Consider the following 19,898-nt stretch of genomic DNA (forward strand, 5'->3'; position numbering starts at 1 on the left):
AATGTGTAGTGAAATTTCACAATCAGACAACATATGAACAGCCACGTGAGAAAGAGCAACGTTTTTAAATACTATTTTTTATTTGTAACATGCATAGCAGTAGTATATATAATAGCTATCACACGCAACAACAACAAAAAATAATATTTATATCTGTGAAAACTTTATATACATTTTCACATGCGTTCAGTGAGGTGTCATCCTGGCTTAAAAGTACTTTAATATCTCTAAGAACCAAATGTAAAGTCGTGCGTGCGTCTCCTGAAATGAACTTTTTAAAAATCTCATATCTTATAAACAAAGCAGAGTGTGAGAAGTGTGTGTGTCGACCCTTCAGCCCTATGCAAATGCACACCATTTGTCCGATCCTCATCAAATTTTGAACACTGGCTTACGGAGAGGTTCTTTGTATTGTTCTAGATTGTCCACATTGTCAAGATGTTAGGGGTGGCTTCAAATGAAAGAAAAAAACAATAAATTAAGCTGAGCATAATTAGGAGGGAAACCAAGACCGAGATCAAGGGAGAAAGTATACAGGTACATGAGAGATGCAAGGCGAGCGGCACCACCGCAAATTTTATCTCCCCGCTTCCACTACAAACGACCAGCGGGCTTTCTCACCCATCCTTTCCTTGATCTTCTCCGAGCGAATAATGTGTGCGCTGAAAGTCTGTCAGAAAACGGGGCATCGCCTGGGTAACTTGACTATTAATAATAAACAGCAACCTAGGCCAATGGTAGAACCAAAAGGCATACCCAATGACGTACCTGGAGCAGCTAACTCTAGATGGTTCATCGTGTCTAAGGCACGGCATATGCCCAATCCTCACAATACGTCACATTTCCTTTACTCTACTCCTCCTCTAGGGTGTGCACAAGGGATTCAGTAGTCACGACGGGGAGGTAACTTTACCCCAAGACAGGAAATGTTGCGGGGTCGTGTCAATGGAAACAGGCGCTGAACTAGGTCGGCTGGTAATTTAGAAGTCCCAGTGTTGCTTACGGTCTACAGCTATGATTACACAGGGCTTGATACATCTGTAGATATTGAACCGTGAGTTGTCGGGGGGAAGAGGAGAAATGGTTGTGTTTCATTTTCCTAACTTGGCCATGTTGCGCATTCTTCCCTGCCCTGTCGTTTGCCCAGTTCAGATGTTATATTTTAATTCAACAGGCCTGCTATTTTATATGCTGAGTGGATTGTTTTGTTTGTTTATTTTGAATGACTGTGCTCATCTTAAAACACTAACTCCAAAATTATGCATTGCGGATACCTCACTTTCAAGTAGCATACATTCAAATATCGAGATGACAAAGAAAGTCAAAACAATGAAAAAATTCAAATCCTCCTGCATCATGCTTTAAAAACGAAAGAAATTAAAGCCAGGATTTGTGTTAGGTTCACAAGCAACCATTTTGTCAAAGGCCCCAATGAAACTCTTCCACCTCTGTTACATGTGCACGCACGCACACATACATACTCACTTTTAGATTATCTTTACAATATAAAAGAATAATGTACAGTTCTATCCTCCATAGTGTTTGGTTCTAAAATTCCATCTTCTTATCTGTATTAAAAGAAAAGGAGAAAATTATTAGAATAACGTAATAATATATTTTCTTCAAAATAAATGACTATGCATAACATTCAACATGACCTCTGACAAATGTTCTAAAGGCAAATCTTGATCATGACAAAAGGACCAGGTGACTTACCACTTTCTTCTATCAGTTTTCCACGCCAAGATTTTTCAAGCTTCTTGACAAACTGCTCAAAAACTTCAATGCTTGCAGCCATTGACGTGCGCTTGTAATCTAGAAATATAATTAAATGAAATAACAACAAAGATTTCTCAAAGAAATGTGTTTGTTAAAAGGACAAGAAGTAGAGAACATGTGGGAAGAAGTGTATGTCTGGTGTCATTATTGACTTTGATTTCATCCCCTTAGTTCTGTTTCACACTATCAAATTGCTTACACAAAAATCAGGTATCATGTAGCTGATTATAATCAAATTTTTAAACTTTGTTTAAACCTGTTTTCAAAAACATGTAAGCATCAGCTGAATGCAAGATAATATAAAATTCAAGTATTTAAGCCACATAAAAGATGTTCCTGTTAAAGATGTCACAGCAGGACATTTATAAGAATTAAAGTCCAAAGATTTTCATAGTAAAAATCTCTGGTATTAAAAGTTTAAATCATCCCTAGCTACCCTTCTGGTTCTTGTCATGAAACAAAGGATTTTATTTTACTTAACTTCAAAGCAAGATGTTTTCATACAATTAGCAAAACATAGCAAGTTGCAATGCAATGCAAATAGGAAAACAAAACCCTGCTTAAAGGCCATAATTCCACCAAATTATGAAGAGCATTTTTTAAAGAATAAAATGCTTTGGCTCAAGTTTAATATCTGAGTAGCAGAAGGTGCATTTAGCCAGCATGGAGCTATAGAAATAAAATGATATTACATTTGTACTGGGGTAGTCATTTGATGTTTCTTGTCCAATTGTTGTTTTAATATATCACCATTGGTGAATGATAGTTGTCTGCTGTTCTGGAATGGGATGGAATCAAGAGCAGGTACTGTCAAGTGGTGGAAAGAAAAAATAAATTGCTTGCATAATGTGTGTTCCCTCTGTAAGGATTTTTATAAATGCAACTAGACCATTTGTTCTTGTTGTTATGGATAGTATTAAAGTATTTTGAGAGTTCCTACACGAGCGCTCCTATATTAAGAATAGTCAGATGTGATTTATGTGAGGAAAGTGGTGATAAATTCTGGAAATTCTTAGATCAATGTTGTTTCTACTATGCTGACGTTGTTTCATTATGTAGTTGAACAGAGGTACTGAGATGACCCCACTGAGCAGAAGGGTATGGAGCTGAGACTAAACTGAGGGGTGTGGGCTGTGGAGTTGTTTTCATGAACTGCCTTTAATGAAGAGATGTTTTAAGTCTTTATGTCAGATAAAATAAAACCTGGGTTTGTAAAGACATGAATCTGAAGCTTCACCCAGTTTTAGTGCAGCACATTGGTTCAGCGGAGTCTCGACTGGTGGTCCCCTGATATTAAGTTATATAAGGATGGATTTCTGTTTGTCTTGCAATAAACCTGACAAGGATTAGAATGAAGAATGGGGAAGGGGTGTTGGACCAATTGGTCTAAGGGAATTAAATCATAGCAAAAAGTCTTTGATCAGAGTTTCTTCCCTTTCTTCAGGGTAAATTTATGTCAATACTGCATGGATAGTATGCAATTGATTGGAAAGATGATCACATAAGTAACAATGATATTGGGTTACAAGTACACAAATCCAACAGATGAGTATGGTGTTTACCTTTTGTGTGCTTGCTGACACCCCCTAAGTCTACAGCTTCAACTTTGTTCAGCTCATCCAGCAACTGACTACAAAGCAAAAAGAACAATATTATCAGCATGCATTAGTACTCCTACAATTCCTCAACTAAAGCAGTCATTTGAAGTTGCATAGTCTATGGTGTCTAAAACGAAACTGGAATATATTTTTTCTGATTTCAAAAGGTGTATCTGTACTTCCATTTTCCTTGGAAAGCACAGCTAACAAAATAACGAACACTGAAAATGGAGGCAACAAAAACAAGTGAATAAACAAAACAACAACAACAAAAAAAAAAAAAAGAGACACTATAAGACCCCCTCAAAAAATAATTACATGCTACTGAAAGTGTATTAAAAAAAATTAAATAGGGCCTGGTAGTGTTGGAAAAAACTTGGTTTCAAAATACTTAAATCTTAGGGCATTGTTTTATAGTCATTTAAAAAAACAAAAAAAAAAAGGCAGATTAAAAATATTAAAAAAACCCAGACCTTATTGTTGGTACTTCTGCTGGGGAAAACCTGTCTGTATCATCTGGATCGAATGGAACACAAACTCGACCTTTATGTCAGAAATAAACGGAAGCAAAACCATTGGTAAAATAGTAGATGTGTATGGAAATGAAATATGTGCATTCATGTTTATATCTATATCATATCTAACATGACAACAAAAGCATTATCATTAAAGGTTCTTTTTTTCAAAACACTAACACACATACACACTGAATTCTTTGTTTAGCTAGAAAAAAGAGAAATCTGGTTCTTAAAACAATTTGTAAAAGATGCAAACTAATTTTTGATATGATACCTAGGTTAGTAGTTTTAAGCTTCCTTCACAGGACAGGTTTCTTACAAAATGTATCCAAATTTTAAAACTACAAAAATTTACCAAATTTTATCCCTTAAACACAATTTGTGGCCTTATGCTCCTCAAGGAGTAACAAAGAATAAACAAACACACTTAAGTTTGTTTTAAAGCAACAAACATGGAGTAACATTTCAATTTTGTGAGAATTATATATGATAGCAGAAAAAAACCATCATTAAAACAAAATAAATAAAATGTAAAAATTATAGAAGTAAACAAAAATACACACAGTCCAGGAAATCGCACAAAAAGCAGTGCTAATCCAGAAAACAAAAGGCGAAAAAGGGGTAGTGGCCAGTGATTGCAGTGTGCTCACACAATACAAATAATGTTTTCACACACCCCTTGCAACTATGAAGTACAAATAAAAAGACAACACTTGAATGATTATATGCTAAGTTGTTTATTTATTTATGAAATGTTCTGGTTCATCAACAATCTATGCATCCAGCTATTGCATTAGTGTACCCTGCCATAGTCAGACATGGTCTAGGGGATCACATGATGTGACTTGCAATGAATCACAAAATGTCTAAAACGTGATAGATGTTTTCGAGTTCTGCCTTTATCCAAAATGTCATTGATACTTTATTGAGCAGCAACTCCCAGACTTAGATCTCTGATGTAACAATGTAAAAATCAATTTACATTCAGCTAGAATTGGTTTGCTTATAGACTTACTGTAAAAGAAACTAATGCAACTCTTTCAAAACAAAGGGAGATTTCTTACTTTTCTCTTACATCTGTTACTGTAACCCCTTAATATTAAGATTTCTGTTGCCAAACATAGAAGTTGCACTCATGCTTTCAGACAAAACAACAAAGAAAGCAATAAAACAAAAATAAAATAGTTCACCTGGCAAATCTACAAGTACACTCACCTGTTTTGGGGTGAACACAAAAGGGACTCTTTAAGAGATGGTTGATGCCTTTGCTGACATTGACATCTAGTCGTGGATAGCAGTATTGCAGCATTATTTCCTTGTCAGCTTGCCTTGAGTCTGTAAATCCACTCTTGAATAAAAACAAATGCAGTAACAGTCAATAAATCTTTGGTCACATCTATAATGAAAAACCAGTTAAATCAATAATTTTCAAGTAGGAAACAAAAATCATCCCCAACATCAACAGCTCTTTTCCACCTCCTCACATTAGGACTTCAGCATTGTAAGGCCATGTAATATTTTCCTAATTTGGAATTCTTTTAAGAATGATTCTTAACGACTTAAAAAACACATACATATCACCTTCCCACCCATACATTACTCTCAGTGCTTGTTGTTATTTGATTCCTCTTTGTGTTTTCAGCATTTGATTTTATTCATTTAGTAAGGTTGTTCATTCTTTTATAGCTTTGTTTGTTTTCCTGTCCCTCATACGCTGTCCATGTTTCATTCTTGTTCTTAAGAACTTAGAGCATACTGCTTAGGAGTGTATGTGCTTTACAAATTTTGCATTTATTATTTACAGGTGAATACAAATTTATATAGCAATGTATCTGTACCTTACTGCTTAATTCGATGAATTTCTTAACTTTTTTCCATCTGGATGCACTGTCAGGTAACAATTCTAATTCTTCAGCTACTTCTTTTTGTATGTCTGAAATGGACAAACGTTAAATTTCAACAGTCATGGCATATATTCACTTATTTTTAATTTATGCTGCAACAAGATTTTCTTTTCCACATAACGCAGGCGCGCACATGCACACACAAAAACTTTAAAATATCTGCGGGCACAAACATTCACAAAATGCTGCTTTAGAAAATAACTTCCACCTTGTGAAGGAATCAAGGATAATACTTTTGTCCATTTCTGCTTATCTCCCAAGAAATCTTGCTTATCAACAGCATAGTCTTTGAAGTTACTGTTGATAATCTCTATAGCTGCTCTGAAATAAAATCAATTTTCAGTTTGAATATGACAATTAACAGCTACTGCTTTTAAAAATTATTTACAATATATACATATCAGTCTGGTAACTAAAAGATCACAGATGATGTAGCAGGTATTTATTTGTCCACAGCTGCACGCACACTCACACACCTAAATAAACACAGAGTATGTGAACACATGCATGCCCCAGAATACCTATCAAACTATTAAATTTTGATCCTCTTACTTTATTGAAGGATGGATGTATTGATCAAGATGAACTTTTCGAACCTGATTTTCTCCACCCTTGAATGAAAACAAAGAAAATCAAGTTCTAACAAAACGGCAAATGTTTTTCCAAAAACTTTTGAGCATAAAATTAAATTTTAAAAAATCTGTTTAAAAAGAGAATAAAATTAAAAACAAAATCAATCAAGAAGATCCGAAAAAGTTAAGTTTATACTGAGCAAATAATGTTACTTCAGCTATTATTAGACAACAACAAATACGTTAACTTATTTTCATTCAAAAACATACTGACAAAAAGGGCAAAAAAAAAAAAAAATTAAGGGCACCTCGTCAATTGCAATATTTTGTTTCATTTTTGTAAATAAATGGCATTTGCTCCTCACATAATTCAATATAAAGGGGATGTACTAGATAGGTGAGAACCACTATCTTTGTCCAGTTTATTTGGCAGGTCTTGAAAAGAGTGTTCATTTTTGCCTAACTAAATTAATAATGTTTCAGAATATTTACTCCTAAAAAGGACAAAGGAAAAAGTTACTGGGTCCTGCTAAAATAATTTACAACTGTTAAAACAATTTAAAACCTCAAGACCATGAAAGGTAGTTTTTAGCTGCTATATGCAGGCTGCAAATTTACTTAGCCTGGATAGACTGACAGATGGGGTAAAGATGCTTTATGAATTTATTTGATTTAGTCTTGATTTATAAAGGCAAATATTTCCTTCTTTTGACTAGTAACGCTGACTTTTTCGAAAGATATACAGAACAATACTTTATGCAAAAGCAAACCTTAACAACAGTTAGGTATTCTGCAATAGCAGTTCGGCCAGCTTGTGAAAGTTTCCGGGCCACCTCATCGCACACCCAGCAGTGAATACCACGGCGCCCTGAGTATACCCACAAAATGTGCTCAAATCCAAAGTCATCTGAAAGAATAAGTTTTATTCCCAATTTAGCATATATCATAGGCATCACAATTAAATCAAAGATGTTAATACACGTCATAATAATATCATATTCATAAAAATTGTATGAAAGCTATAATGAACCAGTCGGAAGAATTAACTTTTCTAACTTTTAATGTAAAGGACATTCAGGCACATGCCTGACCTCTCAATACACAAACATTTTTTATTGATGACAATTACACGGGTCAACAAATTTTTACAAAAGTCATGTCACGGAAATAAAATTTTTCTTTTCTTATCAGTTTTTATGTGCTCAACATGAATATGACATCCAAATTGCAAATTTGGTTCTAGTTTGTTTTTTTTTGTAATCTGCAATAATTATTATAGGTCACCAAATGCATGTTGAAGCTAGAACTGTCAGCTGTCAAATGACATACAATAACATAGACGTGAATGACTCTAGTAATTCCAAAAATGAACTAGCGCCATATATTGGAAAAAATGTGTTGTGACTTTTCTGGCAACCCAATACACACTTGAAAACAGATACCATACACTTACCTTTTAATGCCCTGTTCAGAATTTTCACTGCCATGGACATCAAAGGCCAGCACTTTTCACAGATATCTGCACCACTAAATACGATACATCTAAAAATTAGTCTCCATATTTTAATTAATAATAAACCCCAAACAAGAACTAAAGAATGAACAAACAATACTGGTATAGCTTAACCATTACCTTAATTATTGATCTATTGTCAATCTCAAAAGAAAAATATACAAAATACAATATAAAACACTGCCTACTGGAAATTGAAAATAATTCACTGACTGCATTAGGTTTTTAATGGTCTGTCAAAGTTCTGAATATTAAATCAGCCTGCTAGCATTTTTATGTTGAAAATTGAAAAAAAAAAACAATCCACTGCAACATATTAATAATGCTATTGGTAAGTCTCATCTGTGAACTCTTAACTGCTTACATGGGGCCAATGCACTAAGCTGTGAAACTTGTCAACACAGAGCAAGAAAGTTCATCCAGGTCCTAAGTTGATATTAGCAACAGAGTGCACATTATGCCAGCGGGTTAGTACATGCAAAGAAGACACATATGATGTATGGACTAAATTACTGGATGTGTAATGCCTCTATAGTTTTCTAAATGCTTAGAGCAGCATGAACTTTGTCTGCTTCCCCATCCTCTTTACTTATGGTGCATTTCTTGCAATTATCCCAAACACCTATTCTCCAAGGGAATTGCACACAAAATGGGGCATCTGCTACAGCAATCTCAACTCACGCATAATGTTAATAAGACATATACATATAACTCACGAGCAACAACTCCTGACATCATCATAGTCTGTCATATCGATGTCAAAGACTAATTCTTTCTCCTGAGCAACAAAAGCTGCTGCATTAATGGTCTTGTGATCTTTAGGCTGAAAACGAAAACAGGTAAATCTAAGAATAACAATGAAAATTAACGAAAACAACTGTTAACCTTTGCGAAACATTAGAATGGTATCAATGTACGTTAGCTGGTTATAACTTGTATAGTTATATAGCCTCTAAATTATGGAACGGGTAACACATAATTCTGAATTAAACCTAGAGGATTTACCCGGTGTGTAAATACTGCTCCAACGTCAATTTTATAAGGACATATTTTCTGAATCTCCTTTTCCATATCCTGTTGATCTGTGAAGGATTGATACCGAATGTAGACGTCATCTTTCAGCGTGAAGGAAAACTCTCTGTTGCTGAAGTAGGTCTTTGGAACTGTTCGCAAAAAAAAAAAAAGACAGACCTTACATAAAACAAATTCATGCAGGAGTTTCCACATAATAACGAGACACACTGAATTCTACGGCATCGTTTAGAACCGAAGCAATGTTTTAAAATTGTTCTTAATTTATTTACGCTATATCAGCATCGGTGCTACAGCAACGTCTAGTCGAGGAATTTTATAAGATGTAATGCAATAAACTCTACGTACCTCCACCATAATTCAACCACCTGAAGTAAAGTCCATAAGGAAAAAGTTTCTTGTAATATAAAGGCAACAGATCAGAAAGACTACCAGGATCGTATTTATCCACTTTTGATGTCATATTTTTGTATGAGACTAAGTCGAAAGACTAATTTTCCCGCGTTTTCTTATTTTTGCCGTAAAATGTCTGTGGTCAGCATAAGCTACTTTATTAGTTCCAGTATAACAAATATTACAAACAATAGTGACGAGATCTTTATTAATAACTTTGTTTGTCATTTATATGTTATCTGTTACTGTCGTAAAATATGCTTTCTGGTTTCTCTTCAAACTTCCGGGTCAGTAAGGTCACGTCTGCTCGAAGAAGTTAAGAAGTGAGTTCATGCGGTTATTGCTTGTATAACGCTTGTCTTACATTGTGGTCTTATATATTTTCTTATCGCCATTGTTCTGATTAGTTTATTTTTGAAAGTCTGTTCATAGAGGATTTAGGAACCTTTTTTTTTTCCTGAGGAGGACTTCAGATTTATCAAAATTCCGCTAATGCCGATTCATTTAATGCCAAAGAAGACGTACAGAATACCATACCTTCTAGATATCAAAATACTTCTGAAAGATAATAAATTTCATACAAAAATATAAATGAAAAACAGTTAAAATGTACAGTATTAAGTAATATAAGAGAAACTTCTATTTTAGACCTGAATGTTTTGAAGTAGATGTACGTCTTGTTGAATTGTTCACTCAGGAATACCATTTTTTTTTCATGGTCATTATGATTGTTGAACACCAAACTGAAATAGATCTGGTAGCTGATTTGATGCTGTGAGTTTCATCAGTCAGTCTGGGAAAAAAGTGCACTCGCTAATGCCATCTTGATCCCTGCTATATTGAACATTAATGTTCTTTTCATGTAAGTAACTCTGTATAACTTACATTTGTTAACCAGTAATGATGTAATATAAGCTTTAATGTTGTTTGCATGCATGAAACTCTGTATAACTCACATTTCTTAACCAGTAATGATGCAATATAAGCTTTCATATAGTTATTACAAAATGGTTTATTTCAAAATAATTTATGAGACCTCCAATCTAAACTCTTGTTTTCAGACCTCCATTGCCAGAAGGCATGAGCCTCTTCACATTTTTGTTTTTGAAGTTATTTGAAGCTTTGCATAGTTTATATGCTTCTATTTAATGGAACCTAACCAAATTCTGTATTTCGCATTCTCCCTAATTTATCTGCTTTATTGTATGTTTGAGAAAGTATATAAGAAAATAATAGTGGCTGCATACAGAGAAAGGTTTGTGTGAGAGATAATAAATATGCATGATTCAGAAAATTGATGAACTGGCTTACATTTTTATACTGTAGAAATCACAGCATACAACTTTTTTTAAATGTAGATTTTTGTTAATTTTTTTTTTAAAAAAATACCTACTCCATTTCCCTATGATGATAATTTTTTTCTTTGTTTTTAGAAACTGAGAGATTATTTCTCATCTTTCAAATTATGGTTTTCCCCAGACAAATATTGCTGCATATCCACAATTAATGTACACATTTATTAAAGATTATATCCTTTTATTTGAACATTTTAAAATGGTAGCCTATAAACCTTAACTGATATAGGACAAATTCCTTAAATGGTATTTTAAGATTAGAGATCTTGTTATTGAGATTTATGTATATATATGCTCTGTTCTGCAAATATCTGGATACATATAAAAAATAACTTAATCAGGTTTAAATTATTTTTTGAAATATCATCTTACTGTGCTATATATATACATGTTTTATTTAAGATATGGAGGGGTTAGTAAGGGGTGTCCTTGTTGATGCTGACCTACAGGATTGTAAACAGTTAGGACATGTAGCTTATTCAAAGCTTATTCATTGACGTCACTTAAGATAACCTTTCAACCTTATGAACATTTAAGAGATAAGACACTTAAAATAAATCAAGCATGCTATTTTTAACACTGATAAGATAAAAACATGAAAAAAGAAATGCATTATGTTATTTATTAATTTCACATAAAATGTAAAGAAATGGAATCAAAGCCAGAAAAAAAGTGAGGCTGTTTATAAATTTTATGTTAAAGGAACACAATTTTTTATTTTATAAAAGGTTGAAATGATCATGTGCAAATAATCATAATCATAAGACCTTTGTTATAAAATCATGGAGAATAGTGATAAGAGTGTCTGTAGTTGTTATTGCTGCTGTGTTGCTACCACATAATCTGCAAGTTGTCTTTTTGGTGTCAAATTAATGTGGTTTTTTTTATTAATCTTCATGTATGCGTGTATATATTCATATACAATGACTATTAAATACATAGAGAGAGAATTTGCCAAATTGCACAAATAAGGTAACTTGATTGTTAGAAATTTGGGTCTCTACTATTTTGCAAGGGTTACTTGCTGTAGAGAGATTGCTGGCTGTAAGATATCCTGACCCTGTTTATCTCAAAGCAAAAGAACAAATGTTCTTCAATTGTTCTAGAGTGTAGTCACTAATGCCCAGTCATTTGCTTGTTCACATAGCTATTGATTTTAGCTGTGTAGCTGTCAGAGTACTAGCACTGTTGGTAACAGATTATCTCTGATTTTCATATTGCCTTAGGAGGCCATGGCATAAAGGGCAGGGGCAGACTAAACAATCACCAAGCTAGCAGGATTTGTGAGCAATCTGGATTGCATCATCTGCAACTTTAGGAATAATGGCATCCCATGCCAGTTCATTAAGCCTTGGCCAGCTGCTGGTCAAGTCCAACAGTGGCTATCAGTCAAGCCTGGTTTGTGACCGCGACAACAAGCTTCTACATGGTTTTCCTCCTCGACCTGGTGGAAAGGTAAGTATTTTGCACTACCTGTAGGCTTCTTTGGAACTTCTTTGGTATGGATTTGACACTGGGAACATTTATCACTCGTTTTCTTCAGTTAGTTTTCAAGGCAAATATAAAATCTTAAAAGTAGAAGCATGATACAATAGAACCTCCCTATTAAACTTGCTAATCTGGCAAACTTGAACTTAGAGGGGTTGTAGTAGGGACATCAACACCTGCTTTCATTCTGTGAACCATGACTGCAAACACCTACAAAATTAAGCTCATTTAAATGTTGATATAATGCTCTTAAAAGCCGCATCAAAAAGGATTTTTGTCAAGTGGCAGACAGAGACACTCTTAAAATGCACTATTTATATTTTTGAATGGGATTTCTTCAAAAAGCTGCAATAAAGCACAATTTAATGAAGCATAATCAACTCAGGTGTGCTGGTACAGAGACAATAATAATTAGGGGGGTTTGGAGGTAGGCTGGTCATTTCAACCAAAGATCATATAGGTTTGGCTATATCGACCTCCCTCCTGAGTCCAGTTGACCCCGCCATGACCATATCCCACATAACATCAATTCCGAAAGTTGAATCAACCAGGCCCAGGCTCAATGACTGCCCAAAGAGTAACACCTGTTTAATATTAGCCAAACCTTTGCACATACATTTCATGAAAACCTCCAGAATAATGACAATGCTTTTTTCAAGAAGTTTTCCCTCCCCAGCTAAAAAAAAAAAACGTTGAAAATTTGTTCGAGCAAGGCATGCCTTTGCTGTAATATTTAACATAAATAGCTAACTCGTAATTGGAGATTGAACTGTCTGTTGTAAATTGGGTTGGGGAAGTAGTCATAATAGAAACGATGTTTATATAGCAAAATACAGTTGTGAAAATTTTGGGGGTCTTACTTTAAGAGGGTGCTGTAATCATGAAGGTTTTAATGAAGAAGTTTTACTGTAACAATAATAGGTAATCTCCCCTTTCTCAAACTACAAAAAGGGGGCTTATGGGTTGGGGGATTTTTGGTGGGTGGGAAGTAAAATTGGCTGTGACTGGCTGATGTGTTGGAATGGTTGGGGGGAGGGGGGATTTGTGTTTTATGCAGAGTCAGCAACTAAGGTTATATCAACACAAGGCAGCCATCCCTGTAAACATGTAGAGAAAGAATGGGTCAAGACAAGAGCTGAACCCAGGACAGCCAACCCTCACTGTATTGGTGACAGGCATTAACCGTTACACCACCCGACCGCCCCACGGGGTAGGGTAGATGGTGTATGTACATATTAAGAGGTAGGGTACAAGTCTCTTAAGTGATACTGTTAGTGAAGAATTGTAATAGTAAGAACACTTTGGTGCAAGCTGTCACCTCTGCCAAGGCCACACATAGAGATAACAAAGTACAGAGGCCTATTATCCACTTAAAGCAGCTTATTGTTATGTGTTGAAAATATTTAATACGACATCTTCACTTTAAGAGGATGTACATTTATCTTATGGATATAGTTTTTAAAAAATGTATTTTTGTCACATACTGCTGTTATATCAAATTGTGTATTTATTTTCTTATAGTTTTGTGTATTGTTAAGCTTAATATTTATCAAGCAAAAAATACAAAAAATATTTAGCCATTAATGTATTCTGCGGTAAATGTACTGTGGAAATAGGGCATAGCATAGCAATGTGCAAAGTGATCACCTAGCAAGTGAATATGAGAAGGTTTTGCATCCAACCTTTTAAAAAAAAAAACCATCATAACTTGTGTATCTTTATTTTCCTAACTGAACTGAATATAGATGTCATCCTACTTACTAACGAATTACGTTCCGATAAAAAAAGTTTTAACATGAGTTGTTGATAAGGAGTTATTGTGACACCACCAACGAGCCTGCTACCACATTTTAATTGACACTGTGGGGTAGGGGCCGTTGGAATGTAGACGTTGGAGGCCCTGCTCCGCATAGGTTGCCACAAGGCAGAAGGCACGCAACTCAAAATTCGGACTTGTGGAAGTATTTTTGCTACTGCTATTAAAAGGCAAACCCCCCACCTAAATATTTGAAATTAATTATCCAGCCATTCGGCATTACACATCTAGAGGCCTTGCAACTATTAGACAAGAATTTCTCCCCTAACTTTCAACAAAAACGAAAACTAAGACAGCAGTAAATATTTTTCAAACCTGATGCATTATTAATAATTTGATGACAACTTGTGTTAAACATTGCACAAACGTCACTAAAGTCAGCACATAGGGAAGAAGAACCGGTAATCTAGTATGCCTATGAATGCCTCATCTAAGAAAAGAATCGCCTTTTTCCGCTACCAGAAAAACTAATTTGAGACAATACATTGTGTCCGTGTTCACAGCGCGCAGCATCTCTCTGCTAGCTGACCATTTTTCCCGAGACTCGAGCGAGCGGACAGTATGTACATAGACCTAGGTCGCGGGAGCTTCTTTTCCAAACTTGAAATGGCCTATTAATTTCACAGGTTAGACAGCCCCAATATGCACTCATTTACTGACAAGGGTCATAGACTGTGCACGTGAGACCGTATTACTGATGCCTGATGACACGCGAAGGCCGACTGACGATATGTGGCGCTCTGCAATGCCAGCGTATCGTGCGAGGCTAGTGTCAGGCGAGAGATCGCATCCTGCTGGACCCGGTGAGTGTGTGTTATAATCTTCTGGGACCGGTGTGTGTGTTATGATCTGTTGGATATGCGAGCCAGGGGCGTGGTCCTCAAGCCACGTTGGAGACCCCAGAGGTCCAGGTGTGTGCTTGCACCCACTGTCGAGATCCCCAAGTTTGTAATATAAGCAGTAGTTATACTGTGTTCCCCCTTTTGTCAACCATCGCTCAATATTGTTACATTAGAAAATCTGCACAGACAAATGTGCCAGCTTTGTGGGTGACAGCAACACAGTGTTGTCACGCCAGTGGTGGTTTTATTTTGTCGGAGCTGACGGTAGCGTGCTCTCGGCGACGCAAGTCTGCCGGACTGGGAAGGGAGCAACACAGTATGGTGGAAAATGTCAGTGGAACATATGAAGAGGCGTTCGCTTGTTTGAACAGAGCAGTCTGCGAGGGAGAAATTTTTTTCTACGTGTTCTGTCTGTATTCCTTTGGTAAGCACGTCCACGCACGTGCTGATGCCATTGATTTCGCTTCTCGCCGAGCTCGGTTCCTCGTTTCGAAAGTGCGCGTGACAGCAACGCGATCTAAAACAAAAATGGGCAAAAGCAGCTGCTGTTGTCGGATTGAAGGCAGACAAGTAGACCTTGCGTGGCAATGGATGGGTGTGGTTCTTGGTGCACACAACGGAGGATCCTCGGCTTTCTCTCTCTTCTCCCCTTTCTCGCTCTGTGTGCGTGTGAGAGAGATAGGATATTTTAATGATTCAGGCTTCTGGCCTGTTTTCATAGGGGGTACAACATGATAATACATAACGTATTATGAATGTATTTAAGCATGCTCGCCACTAGACTTTCATTCGTGAATGAATAATACACTTTGTATAATGCGAACATGCATCAAACCATTACAATCTTGCATATGCTCGTATACAGATATGTATCAAGCAAACAGTCAATACAATTACGTATAAGCATAACCATGCACAGGTACAAGCAAAGATGTGTATTAAGCCATTCGACACTATACAGTCATGTAAATACACAGGTACAAAGACAAACGTCAAAACATTAATCATAGCACATCATGTAGCCAACTTACATTACCATTTCTATCTGACCATTCCTAGGTACTAAGGGCTTTAATCAACAGCACAACGTTTTCTTTTTTCCAATGCATTGTTAACAAAAGAGGCAAGGTGTAGTGTAGTTAGCATTCTGTTATCTGCAGGGTTGTCCATGGGACATATTTTTTCTATCCCATCCCATCCCATGGCAATTTATGCCTGTCCCATCCCATCCCATGGGACGTTTCCTCATGCCAGTGTTGTCCATAGAAATGGGAATCCCATGGGAAACGTCCCATGGGATGGGATGGATGGGACAGCACACATTGGATTCCATTGGTAGTCGATACTTGATATTGTAAAATAAATTTACGCTGAAATTTGCATTGTCAGACTTTTAAGCACAAAAATATTTTTTATTCCAGTTTCATTATGCATGACTTTGTTAACAAAGTGTGCAATGCGCAGTGTTGTCCATAGGAATGTTATTACCATGGGAATCCCATGGATTGTGGATGGGACAGGCATAAATTGCCATGGGATGGGATGGGATGGGATAGAAAAATATGTCCCATGGACAACCCTGGGGATTCCCATTCCTATGGACAACACTGGTTATCTGACATCCAAGAGAGTAAAATGAAAAAGGGAAGGGTACTTAAAGTATTTTTTAGGGAAGGTTCAAGTATTAAGGGCATATAAGGAGAAAATGCTTTTCAGTTTCAGCAGAATCGGGGCAAGGGAGAGTTCAAACATTCTAGGCGAGTTAAGCAATGACGCTGCTGATGTCATTTAAGTACAGTTATACCCATTATCAAAATATCTTTGATGCCTCTGTGTTTCAGCCAGACAAGATAGTTGCTTAAAATAATATGAGTCTTGAATGCATTATGCGGAAAATATCTTGAACTGCTTTGCATCATGCCTTCTGGTGGTGACAGAGGAAACGAGATAACTTGCGCGCCAATGAAATACAAGACGACGTACGCTCAAGCCTAATCTGAGTGAAAAGTTATTCTTAAATGGGTGGTTTTATTTTAGTATACGGTACTTATTCCAAATTTTTGAACGATAAACGTCACAAGTCGTTGACTATCATAATTCTCACTTGGTTTTTAGAAAAAATTCTCATTTTCTTTTCCCTCACAAAACTGGGCTGACTCCCTGGGCAACGCCTCATAGCACACAAGAATCAAAAAGTGAAGTATCCTTCCTTTATGAACCTGACTGGCAGTCAAAGGTTCGTTCTTAATTAAGTCGATTATCCAACAGTTTTTTTCCGTGTTGATCAGTGATCTGTAGGTTCTGTTTTATAATTTGTACACACCTTTAGCTCACGCATTAACATGGATGCTCCCACTCGCGTGAAAGATGTTGCTGACAACTTTCGTACAAGCCGCTTTCCTGTTCAGTGAGAAAAGAAAAAGGAAACGACAAAGGAAAACGTGACTACCGTTTGTCCTCCGTGGACACGAGAATAGAGCTTTCAACCTGTTCAGTGAGAAAAGAAAAAGGAAACGACAGAGGAAAACGTGACTAACGTTTGTCCTCCGTGGACACGAGAATAGAGCTTTCAACCTGCTCCTTCAGGGTCGCTTATCTTCCGTAGACAAGAGAATGAGGCTTTTCACATGTTCCTTCAGGACATGGCATTGTAGATTCGTTTTGTTGTTGTTTTTCTAAATTTATTTCTTTCTTTTTTTTCCTATATATCATTCTACACATGTTTAATATTCCTACAATAGACGGACATATTTTTGACATTGTTTTGTAATATACCAAGCATCCTATCTCATATTTTTTGCGTTCTCGTAAAGTATAACCCAGGGTATACCTGCTATTATTATTATATATACATTTGTACTATTCTTTGCTCTTATTTTGCACGAGGGCTTAGCTACAGAAAGCGACTAGTAGACGATAATTTTCAGGTCCTCGTGAACCAGGTTTAGACCTTGAAGGATCGCTCGGTTATGTACACGGCTTGAAAGGAATAAATGGAATCGCCGAAAACTAAGTGGTCGACGATGAACAACGACTGGTATCATCGAACGCCACTCTGCTTGCATTTTCCCCCACTCCTCCTGGGGCACGCACGTAAACGAAAATGAGAGCCCACACTCGCCGTCGGAAGTCGACAGCTTGACAGAACACTTTTGCCAACTTTGAAACTCGAACATGATCGCCCTACCTTTCATCCCCTATTAAAAAACCGATTCCTTCTTAAGTGTTGGATCTAAGGACTCTGTACCATTTGTGTTTGTGTGTGTTTTGGAGCCACTGGCAAGGCACGCGCAGTCGTGAGCCAGTAGTACTTGCAAGTCTAGGTTCTTTTGAAACTTGATGCCCATCTTACAGTGTCGCCTTGCAAGCTTTAGCGCTTCCTGTGTAATCTGTGCTCAAGTAGCCAACAGAAACACATAAGAAGAGCTTAGGTATGTCTTGGTCTGCCATCTAGTTGTATATCAAAAGAGAGAGGGAGGCCGGTGGGTGATGTGTGGGGGGGTAGGTGCTATGGGTAACCAACTAAGATATATTGTTTGGAGGAAAAGTACGACGCGGTTAGTTGTCGAAAATGGCGGCGAATGTATTGAAAGAACGTGTCTAGCAGAATATTGATCGTTACAGTAGGTAGAGATTAGAAAAGGAACTTGACTGCGTGACGTGGGCCCCTGTAGCCCCTAAAGCTAATACGCAATGCGCGGAGAGCCCGCATTCTCCCTTCCAACCAACGGCGCAGTGGTAGTAACAATTGTTAGACTTGCGTCTGAAAATAGCAACGGTCGATCCCCTCACTGTTACACTCAATAAACATTTGAACTTTCTTCTACCACCACCTCACCAAGGGGACAGTAGTGTCTTGGATTGCACAGTCTGGTCGTTATGACTACCCGTTGTGTTTCCGATTGTACAAGGTTTTTCGAGAGGCCTGCACGCTCCTGTTGTGACATACATGAAGCCTCGGAGGATCGGCTTGGTGCGATGGAATGTGGCATGCTATAGTCGACGTAAGTGATTTTGTCTCTTCAAGTCCTTCGGTTGAAGGATTTATAATACAAACAATTGTTATTTACGAGCTACAGCTTTGTGCCAGCCGCTGCAGAGAACTGAAGGGAGGGGCTGAGTTTCGATCCGTGACCATGACCAGTGGCTGATGTCATCTTGGTGCGTACGTAAGTGTGGAGGTCATGCTCACGTACATCCTTGCAGGCAAAGCGCAAAAGAAACTCACATATGTGTGATGTCTGTAACTAACCATGATTATATATTTATTTATATATAGTTTGTTTTTGTTTTTGTTTTTTTTGCGAGCACAGAAAATTTAAGTTTCTTGGTTTTTATCCATGCCAGCTGATTAATAGCTTTAAAATATCCCTAAATTTCCGTTCAACCAGAAGGTTTCCAATTAGAATTTATCCAACAAACTTTTCATAGACAATGATAGCGGTCTTATCTAACAGTTAGAAGGGGTATTTCCAGAGAGATAAGAACTGACAAATGAATTATGGAGGCAAAAATAATCAGATCATTGTTCACAGTTCGCCTTGCCTTGTAGACAAGCACATCTGTGTAGGTTACAATCAACATTTTAATTAATTTTTTTTTCAGTTTTCTTCTGGGAGAGGTTGTAAGAGCTGGGCATTAAGCTTTATGTAAAGCGGAGACTGGGGGGCCATTACCAGCCCTTGTTTGCTGCCTTAGAGCTAGACTGCCGGTGAAGTATTGCTAACCTACACTAGAGTGTCACAAGTGGTGGTGGCGTTCCTCTCTGGCCACGGATGTGAAGTCCCTCCCCCTCCAGGTTTAATTCGAATGCGACGCTTCTGGAACACGCACTTCTGTCCGTAACGTCGAGTGGCAATAGTTTGCTTTCTTTTTCTTCTCGGTCGTGAGGACGTTGTCAAAGTGGGTTCTGTTTCCTGACACACTGACTTAGCCTCGTCCCGTCAACATCCACCCCTCCTCACCTCCCTCCTTCCGGTTTTTCTCCTGCGAGGTCCGCTGGTGCAAAAAAAGCTTAATGGCCGACTGCTTGCGTCGGTCAACAGAGAAAATCTGGATGCTACACAACGTGGAACCTTCTAACGCCCC

At 37.1% G+C, this 19,898-nt stretch overlaps 2 protein-coding genes across 4 annotated transcripts in view; one reads left to right on the forward strand and one right to left on the reverse strand.

Annotated features, from left to right (window-relative positions):
• Positions 1-57: 57 nt before the first annotated feature.
• LOC112556943 (DNA primase small subunit-like) lies at positions 58-9,454 on the reverse strand. Its single transcript, XM_025226454.1, has 13 exons — positions 9,265-9,454; positions 8,890-9,047; positions 8,601-8,707; positions 7,825-7,898; positions 7,142-7,278; positions 6,352-6,410; positions 6,008-6,120; positions 5,734-5,828; positions 5,111-5,243; positions 3,851-3,920; positions 3,342-3,409; positions 1,717-1,815; positions 58-1,568 (listed from the first exon to the last, which is right to left on the reverse strand). Exons 1-13 carry the CDS (start codon positions 9,377-9,379, stop codon positions 1,549-1,551), a joined length of 1,248 nt encoding a protein of 415 aa, XP_025082239.1. The 5' UTR covers positions 9,380-9,454; the 3' UTR covers positions 58-1,548.
• A 131-nt stretch (positions 9,455-9,585) lies between these two features.
• LOC112556930 (inositol-trisphosphate 3-kinase homolog) overlaps positions 9,586-19,898 on the forward strand; it is a 50,741-nt gene continuing 40,428 nt past the window's right edge. Inside the window, exons 1-2 of one of the 3 annotated variants that reach the window (XM_025226441.1) lie at positions 9,586-9,632; positions 11,891-12,119. In XM_025226441.1, coding sequence (XP_025082226.1) covers positions 11,988-12,119 — 132 coding nt within the window. In that variant the 5' untranslated portion in view covers positions 9,586-9,632; positions 11,891-11,987. Of the gene's footprint in view, positions 9,633-11,890; positions 12,120-18,309; positions 18,815-19,898 lie in introns of those variants that run through there. The other 2 variants (XM_025226415.1, XM_025226425.1) reach the window with 2 other exon arrangements.

Source organism: Pomacea canaliculata, linkage group LG1, assembly GCF_003073045.1.
Source record: "Pomacea canaliculata isolate SZHN2017 linkage group LG1, ASM307304v1, whole genome shotgun sequence".
NCBI lineage: Eukaryota > Metazoa > Mollusca > Gastropoda > Architaenioglossa > Ampullariidae > Pomacea > Pomacea canaliculata.